The sequence below is a fragment of the Microtus ochrogaster genome, unplaced genomic scaffold (assembly GCF_000317375.1).
Source record: "Microtus ochrogaster isolate Prairie Vole_2 unplaced genomic scaffold, MicOch1.0 UNK116, whole genome shotgun sequence".
NCBI lineage: Eukaryota > Metazoa > Chordata > Mammalia > Rodentia > Cricetidae > Microtus > Microtus ochrogaster.
Window position 1 is genome coordinate 335,023 of NW_004949214.1, and position 9,350 is coordinate 344,372.

A 9,350-nucleotide genomic window follows, 5' to 3' on the forward strand; every position below is an offset into this window, starting at 1 on the left:
CATTTATAAGTGAGAACATACCATGCTTGTCTTTCTGCATGATGTTTTTCTAGTTCCATCCATTTGCCTGAAATTTCATGTCATTTTTAACAACTGAGTAATACTTCATTGTGTAACTACAGTCTCCCCTTCAACAATTTATTTATCCATTCTTCAGTTGAAGGACATGTAGGTTGCTTCCAGTTTCTGGCTATCATGAATAAAGTTGCTGTGGACATAGTTGAACATGTGTCCTTATTGCAGGATGGGATGTCTTTTGGGTATATGCTCAGGAGTGGTATAGCTGAGTCTTGAGGTAGTTTGACTCTCAATTTTCTGAGGAAAGTTGATATTGATTCCCGTAGTGGCTGTACAAATTGGTTCTCCCGTCAGCACTGGAGGAGTGTTCCCCTTGCTCCACATCCTTGTCAGCATGAGCTGTCACTTGTGGCTTTGATCTTAGTCATTTTGACAGGTATAAGTTCGACTCTCAGAGTCATTTTGATATTCTATCTTCTACTTGATCAATTATGTTTGTAAGGTTTTCCCCCTGTGTTTTGTAATTCGGTTATTGAGTTTTTCAAGTCAATCTTAATTTCAGCTTCTATTTCTTTAATGAATTCAGTTTTTAAATCCTGGAGTTTCTTCATCAGTACATTCAGCTGTATGTTTATATTTTTAGACATCATTTAAGCATTTATTCCTGTACTCTATATATTCATTGGGGCTTTTATTAATGTCTTCTTTTAAATTTCTTGAATTTTTGATGACATTTATGATTGTTCTTTTAAATTATGTGTCCTGGTGTTTCTTGGGGGTGATTCTCAGTGGAGTACATTTACATTTCTATAAGACTAGTAGCTTACAGAGGGGAAGGAGAGGAGCAATATAGTCTTGGCCTTTCATATGGTTCATGTTTTTGCGATGTGCGTGGGTATGTGGACTTGATTCATTGGTTGTGTGCATGTCTGGTATCAGGTTCTAGCTTAGCTGAGACTGGACTGGTGCAGGAGCTGCATACCTGTAGCTAGGCCTGAGATGATGGGGCGACACTGGCAGCTGAGGTACTGAGGAGGTCACCAAGCAAGGCAGGTGCAGGAACTCCATATCTCGGGCTGCAGCCAGGCTCAGGAAAGCAGATAGCTCAGGAAGGGGTTCATTCTTGGAGAACTCAACAGGAAATACTAGTGCAAAAGTTGCAGAGTTGGAGCTAAGCCTGAGAGTGTGGGAATGGCGCTGGAGGAAGAGGTTCTGGAAAGCTCATCAGGCAGAGTAGGTGTATGACCTGTGCATCAAGGATTAGGCCTGAGTGTATGGGGATGGTGTGGGCAGTCTTGGTTTTCTACTGAATTTTAACTGTCTTGGTCATGTACAGCTATTGTGCAGAAACCAGAGGTGCTGTGTCCTTGAGTCCATGTCACATCCAGAAGACTGACAGCATTTCACAGTATTCCTTCCCTCCCTCCACCTCATACATTGTTTTTGGCCTCTCTTCTGCAATGCACCCTTAGCCTTCTGTTGGGGGAGGATTGATATAGCTACCCATTTAGGGTTGAACACTTACACTTAATGAATCTCTCTGCATTAACCACTGCTCATTTCCAAATGAAGCTTCTCTGAACCAAGATTATGAACAGCATGAATCTACAGGTACAAACATAAATATGTAGAGGGCAGTTTGACTCCATAACCATTTATTAACATAACAATATCAGGTTCTATCCTAGAATCTGTGACCTCCTTGACATGGATTTTCATTAAGTTCACAGTCCCGAGCAAGAAATCCCTCCTGTGGAGTAAACCATGAATGCAATCAGAAATCACTCAGTTAGCCCTATAACTAACTGTCCTGCCACTATTGCACCTTGCCTGGTAGTATTGCCTACAGTATTGTAGCATGTAGGGTTCAGCACTGGATATGACCATTGATGTCTTTTTCCCCCAGCAGCCTGCATAGCACCTTTTAACACTCTGAAATCCATCCAACAGAGAGAGTTTCCTGGTCAGTTCAAGATCGATTTATCTGATTAGGTCAGTGTGACAAATGTATCAGGGACTAGTCATGTCTAATTCCTATTACAGTCATTGCTAATGGAATATAAAGAAAGCCCAACTTTCACAATCACCGCCTTAAAGAAAAACATCACATGTTGGATTCTTTTGAAATACAAAAATAAAACGTTTTTTCGAGGCAGGGTTTCTCTGTATAAACAGTCCTGGCTGTCCTGGAACTCACTCTGTAGACCAGACTAGCCTCAAACTCAGAGAGATCCCCCCTGCCTCTCCCTCGAGTGCTGGGATTAGAGGCGTGTGCCACCACTGTCTGGCTTAGGAATAGAGTTTTAATAGCTAGTTACGGTATGCAGTGAAGAACACAGCAATTGCTTCTGTTGTTTTACGTGCCTCTGGGGCAGTGGTTCTCAACCTTTCTAATGCTGTGGCCCTTTAATACAGTTCCTCATGCTGTGGTGACTCCCAACCATAAAATTATTTCATTGCTACTTAATAACTGTAATTTTGCTATCGTTATGAAGTATAATGTAAATATCTAATATTCAGGATATCAGATATATAATGCCTGTGAAAGAGTCGTTTGACCCACAGGTTGAGAAACGCTGCTCTGGGGTCTCTTTGATCAATAACACATAGTGCTTGGCACTGGGAATTTCATTTAATAACTCATTCTTCTGAGAACAGAAGCAGTGTCCACCCATACAGGGCACCTCTGTTCAAACTCCTTTGTTTTTAAATTATATTTTAAAATTTGCTTGCACACTGGTAGTTTTCCTTAAGGCTTCTTTATACATCCTTAGTTTAGATTGACCTGTCACCTAATCACTCCCACCAATCCCCAGATTTTTTTTATGTCTTATGTTGACCAAATAAGTTTTTATTTATTCCAAGTAAGAATAAAAGTAAAATGACTTTTGGCTCAGACACCTGGTTGGTTTCGCAGGGACATAAGTATGCTTTGGCTTGGGGCAGTGATGAGTCCTGTAAAAGGTGCTCATCTCAGTTCCCCACCCCCCAGGAACTCCATAAAGCATTGAGAGAAAAACAAGGAAGAGGCACCAAGAGCCCTCTCTTCAGTCTGTTGCTAGGCTACCTGACCCCACTCCAGCTGCTGTACTATAAGTCCTCCACCCTTTCCACCAGCTTCTGAAAAGGAGGGGGAACTGAAGCACAGCCTAAGTGGAGTGCTGGGAGGGACAGGAACTGTCCAGCTCCCTGTTGGAGTGCAGGAGCACTCAGTATCCCTCCGCTGCTCCCTCTTGTTCCCCAACTCCAGACATCCTTTCCTATAGCCCCCCACTCCAAAGCCCTCATAGACCCTAGCTCTCAGGCATCCCCCACCCTGGAGTGGCACCAGAAAAGTGGTGGTGGTCTCTGGTTAGGGTGAGCTGGGGGCTGCAGGAGCTCACTGTGCGACCCACCCCCTCCCCAGGGGAGCTGGGCTGCGTGCTGCCCCGCCCTCTCGGAGTCGGAACTACGGTGGGCCCAGGCGGGGGCGTCGAGCCCGTGCGCCATATCCCTCCGCCCCCTTCCCGACACCCTCGAGGCGAGCTGAGCCTGCCGCATCCTGCGCAACAGCCCCTGCCCGTTTGCTGCAGAGGCGTGGGGGCGGGACGCGTCTCTGCCATTCCACTCGCACGCAAAGCGCCACGAGAGCCCAGAGAGAGAGGAGCTGCGGAGGACAGAGCACAGCTAAGAGCAGACGAGCAGACGGGGGACGCGGGGAAGCCCGCAGAACTGGGCCGTGCGCCTGGCCAGGCAAGTGGGGGTGTGTCGAGGGCTCGGGGCGGCCGCGCTCTGCGGACCACCGCCTGGCCCTGACAGTGCAGTGGGGGCGAGCGGGTCTCGGTGGCTCCCCGGAGTGGTGCACGGTTCCCAGAGATCCTAGGCGGGAGGAGGAAGCGGGAACCCCTCGGGCTGAGGACCAAGGGGGCTGCTGGAGCGGCTGGCTGTGATGGTCTGTTGGCCTGTGGAGCAGATGGCCAGGCAGCAGGCTTTTCCCCACCCTTTTTGGTGTCTGGGCCCTGGGAGGGTTGTTGGGGAGGCGCCTGTGGGAGAAATGGCGGCGGGCTAGGGAGCTGGGAAGTGTGGTGCCCCAAGGAGGTCACTGTCCTTGGGTTGGGGGCAGGTGTCCAACTCTGGGGATAGCTTAGCTCTGGGTGGTGGGAAGTGACAGCCTTATCCCAGAAAGAGGCCCTTGTGTCCTACATCGTGGGTGCTGTCACTTCCCACAGGCTCCTGCTTGGTGACAAAGTCTCCAGTCTGAGTGGTAGGAGTGGTGCATTCTGGGGAAGGGGAAATATAATTAGAGTGGCAATAATGAAGGCAGCAGAACATAAGAATGAAATGTTCGTCTGCCTTCAATACAGGAGTGACTGTTTCATTCCCTTCTATATGTAGAATCTTGGGCTTAATTTATTGTAAGCAAGTGTTCATAATAAAGAATTGGTCACATTGCAGAACTCCTGGCTATATAAATATTATGATATTTATCCTATCTTACATTCAGGATCTATTTTCTCAACATTCTATTTTACTTTGACCATTTTTGGTATGTTTGAATGGGAGTTAAAGGAAAGGAAAAGTTTTTGTGCAGATGGGTGTTCAATTTAAAATATTTGAAATCACAACAGGATTTAAGTATCTGTTTATGGGGCCCTGTATATCATCTTCAGCTACTTTTTCTAGTCCCTCATATTTTTTGTATAGAAGCCGTATCCAAGAAAATGTGCTGTTTCTGAAGGTGGGACCTCTGGTCACACATGAGAGTTGATAGAGTTCATTCACTGGGTTTCTGACTCTCTAAAAGAGGGTGTTTGAACTTGGGTTCTGGAATTCTGCCCCAAATCATTTCATACCATGGTCATTATACTTTTTTGTATATTTTTCTCATTATCTTTTGGTTTCTATAGGTTGACTCTTCTCCAGCTAGAGAATTCTTTTTTGGTGGGAAGGATAACTTCTCCCGAGGATCCTGCTTTGTGATGAGTCTGGCATCTGTAGCACATGAGGTAAGATCTAGTCATATGTTGGGAGGCTGGTATTTCAAATATGGTCCTGAAATTATTGGACTCGTTAGCCTCCCTGTCTTCTTCTCAAATACGACTGCATATATTCCACTCTCTCTTTCTATACCATGTATTTTCCTTCAAGAAAGAAATTCGGTCCCTGAATGCGAAAATTCCTGATGTCAGGGTTAGGAAGATGTATATTCAGAAAGGTCACAGGTCTTGAGCACACCTGGGGAATAATTGGGGAAGGGCTGACATGTAGGAGACATTAGCAACCTTGAGCATACAAAAGCATGTGCTATAAACCTTGTCAGGGGTGTTCTGTCTTTTCAATCTCATTAGCAATATTTGGTTGTTTCTGATGTTGCCTTTTCATCTATAAGCCTCTTTCTTCCTAGGTTTTTGTAGAGCAATGTTTCTGAAACTGTGGGTTGCGATCCCTTTGGGGGCTGAATGACCCTTTCCACAGGGGTCACATATCAAATATCCCACAGATCAAAGACTTACATTAGGATTCATAACAGTAGCAAAATTATGGCTATGAAGAAGCAAAGAAATAATTTTATGGTAGGGGGTCACCACAACATGAACTGTATTAAAGGGTTGCAGCATTAGGAAGGTTGAGAACCACTGCTGTAGAGACTTGTGGGTAGCTGTTCACTTAGAAGTTAAAAGAGAGAACAAAGCCTCCTTAGGTTTTGAGGTGAGTATGATTGTGAGCATGAAATACACTTGTCAGTCGGTGGTAGAGGTGGCTGTTGGCAAGATCTTACCTTGGACCCATTGGGTTCTAACTTTCCAAATGCCACTGCCCTCATTCATTACTTAGTGGGAGGACAGTGAGCCAAGCTTGGGTCAATAGGTAGTTAGTAGATACTGGGTCAGAAACTGGGGAGAGAATCCATAAGAGAGAACGGTATGGGGGAGTGTTACAATACCTGGCGATACAATTTGAGGTCAGTCTGTTGGATACTCAGAATTCTAATCGCACACGTATTTTTCTCTATAGATCTGCCTGTGAAGTCAGTTGGACAGCTTTGCAACTGTGGAAGTGAGGAAGAAGGGAACATCACATCATATCAGGGCAGGTTGGTATGAGGCCTTTCTGACGATGTAGAAATTCCTGATGGTATGCACCAGTATGGGACCACAAGGGTCTGTGCTCTCTAGCCTCTCCTACTCTAAGCAGTCTTACATACTCTCACTGCTGTGTTTGATGGAGACAAAAGAATGGTAGTACTTGGGCTGGATGCAACTATGAAAGAAATACAATGAGATCGCAGAGTTTTCTACTAATCCACATCTCCTGCCACACAGTTCAAATCTCCATTCATGTCCTCTGTGCAGCGATCTGTATAAAGAACCAAAGTTGAGGACACTCAAAGTCTATTTCTTTTTCCCACCTTAGGTGTCTCTCCAGTGGTAGCCTTGGATTGGCGGAAGATTGCTTTCAACGGGTCTGCCTTTGGAAATCATCATCTTCCCCCTAACCTGAGTGTCTTTACTCTGTCCCTGTTATTGATAGAGGCTGTATGTCAAAAAAGGGAATTTTGTAACTACTGAACAGACAGTTGTCTTTGACTCTGCTAAGTTCCTCTCTGACCAAGTTAAAAAGGATAAAGATACTAGCCTGGACTAAGCAGAGGACTTAAGGTGAAAATTGGATAGGTGTCTATAGCTGTGTTTTAATCATGACTGGCTCAAAGAATAAGGCTAAAGCACAGGCTAAACTAGAAAAAAAAGCAAGTGCACAAGCCAAAGCTATAGCAGAGAGGGAGGCTAGTCATGCAGGCAGAGCTTCAGGCAAAAACCGGGACAAAGGAAAAGCTAAGGGAGGAGCAAAAGCAGATGCAGTGGCCGAGATGAAGGCGGGGTCTAAGAGCAAGACTGAGATGAGAGAAGGGGCTAAGGGCCTAGGAAAAGGCTCCTCGGATTTCAGCCATAAGTCTGAGAACAAGGCTGCTAGAGCCACACGGAAAGAGAAGGCTAGTAGTGATACCTGGTTCTGGGCTGGGGAAGATTCTGGTCTCAATTCCTTGTTCTGGAAGGGAGAAGAGCTTAGTACTAATTCAGTTGCTAGGTGTGAAAATAAAACTTACAATGTTCCTCAGAGCCGTCCAGAGGAGTCAGAGCCTGCACCTAGGACCAGCCACAGGTCTAAGTCAGGGCCAGAGGAGGAGGAGGAAGAGAATGTTATTGGGAACTGGTTTTGGGAAGGAGATGACACTGGTTTTGATCCTGATCCTAAGCCTGTGTTCAGAATAATTAAACCTCAACCAGTGGATGAAATTAATGAAAAGAATAGGCCGAAGGACTGGTCTGAGGTTACCATTTGGCCTAAAGCTCCTGCTGTAATTCCAGCAGTGTTAGGTTTTATATCTAAGGATTCTTCTGAGGCAAGGCCCTCATCATATATTGTTCTGGCCTCAAATGAAGAAGAAACTTCAACAACAGCCTGCACTAAGAATGCTCGATCAAGTCTACAGCCTATACCTGAGTATCCATTTGGTTCTGATCCTTGCATCCAGACCTTAGATGAAATTAAACAGCAAATCAAGATCAGAGAAACTAATGGCATCAAGCCCTTTGCTTGCGCTTGCAAAATGGAGTGCTATTTAGATTCTCCAGAATTTGAAAAGCTTGTTAACATACTCAAGTCAACTACTGATCCCCTCATTCATAAAATAGCACAAATAGCAATGGGCATACATAAAGTTCATCCGTTTGCCCGGGAATTCATTAATGAAGTGGGTGTGGTGACACTTATTGAAAGCTTGCTCAGTTTTTCTTCCCCTGAGAGTAGAAATAAAACTGTTATTACTCTGAATTCTTCTGGGAATGACAGACAACACAAAGTGGAATTTCATGTTAGGCATATGTGTAAAGAAACTGTGTCTTTCCCCTTGAACTCACCTGGTCAGCAGTCTGGATTAAAGATAATAGGGCAGCTGACTACCGAGTCTGTCCATCACTACATTGTCGTGAGTTACTTTTCAGAACTTTTCCATTTGCTGTCCCAGGGAAATCGTAAGACTAGAAATCTTGTTTTGAAAGTATTTTTGAATATGTCTGAAAATCCAAAGGCAGCCAGAGATATGATCAATATGAAGGCATTAGCAGCATTAAAACTCATCTTTAACCAAAAAGAGGCGAAAGCAAATCTTGTTAGTGCTGTAGCCATCTTTATTAACATAAAGGAGCATATTAGAAAGGGCTCAATTGTAGTAGCTGATCACATGAGTTACAATACTCTTACTGCCATATTCCGTGAAGTTAAATGCATTATTGAAAGAATGTAAAATGACCCAGAAACCAAAGAGAACACTGAACAGTGTCCAAATTCTGATTGGCTAAACATTCCCAAAGAGTTTTGCAAACTATTTTGGTAATAACTGCTTACACATTTTGTCTTAACATCTTTTTTCAAATTATTACCTGTGGCAGGTTCTAGCTGAAATCTAAAACATTTTTGGCATATCAAATGAATATTAAATATTGAGATAAGCAGGTTTGTTGATTTCTATCTTACCTAGATTAGCAAATTTTTAACATTTTCTGACAGCTAAAATTGTGATCCAGCTGTCAGAAGTACAGTGTCTTGATGATTGATATCTGCTTAGATCTATTTGTGGCTCTAGATAGCAAAAAAGAAACTACTGGTCTTGTAATCTAGTTATAGAAATAAGGTGTATGAAAATAAAGATACTTGATGGTACCTACCTTGTGTGCTTGTATACATGATATATACATACATATATAAAAATACCTATTTCCAAATGTGTCCTCCTGTTACGAACAAGAAGCAGATTAATACAGGCTATTAAATATAAGAGGGATTTCTATTACCCCTTATTCCAACTATGACAGACACTCATTACAGAACACAGTGAGGCTCAGAATTACACAAAATCTAGAGTATATTTAAATTTCAAATTCTTAGACTGTTTCATCTATGTCAGTCATCTCAAAGCAAAAGGAGAAAGGCATGAAAAGGAAGTTGTCTACTCTTGTCAGATGCTTAGATTGACATAATATTTTACAAGTTTATTCCCTTTATGGCGATACTGTCAGTTAACTCACACTTTTGTTAATCTCATCCTAAACATTCCCTGGTCAGAATTGTAACCAATAAATCCTTTTTTTTCGAGCTCCTCCCAGCTAGCAGGTGGCACAGGTGATTTTCTTACTACATATACTACCTTAACACTCATTCCCCTTCTTAAGTGAGCACCTTCACAGCACAGAGACAAGCTTGGGTTTGGAAGTAGTTTGATTTTTGTGATGAATAATGTTCCCTACCAGGTTAACAGGTTTTAGCTTCCTCCAAGTGCACGTCCACTAGGCATT

General features: G+C 43.5%; 1 protein-coding gene across 1 annotated transcript in view; it reads left to right on the forward strand.

Annotated features, from left to right (window-relative positions):
• The window catches only part of Bhlhb9 (basic helix-loop-helix family member b9), a 79,252-nt gene extending 70,539 nt beyond the window's left edge, over nt 1-8,713 (forward strand). Inside the window, exons 4-6 of the mRNA XM_005371611.3 lie at nt 4,905-5,003; nt 6,013-6,091; nt 6,412-8,713. Coding sequence (XP_005371668.1) covers nt 6,695-8,302 — 1,608 coding nt within the window. The 5' untranslated portion in view covers nt 4,905-5,003; nt 6,013-6,091; nt 6,412-6,694 and the 3' untranslated portion in view covers nt 8,303-8,713. The remainder of the gene's footprint in view (nt 1-4,904; nt 5,004-6,012; nt 6,092-6,411) is intronic.
• The last annotated feature ends 637 nt before the right edge of the window (nt 8,714-9,350 follow it).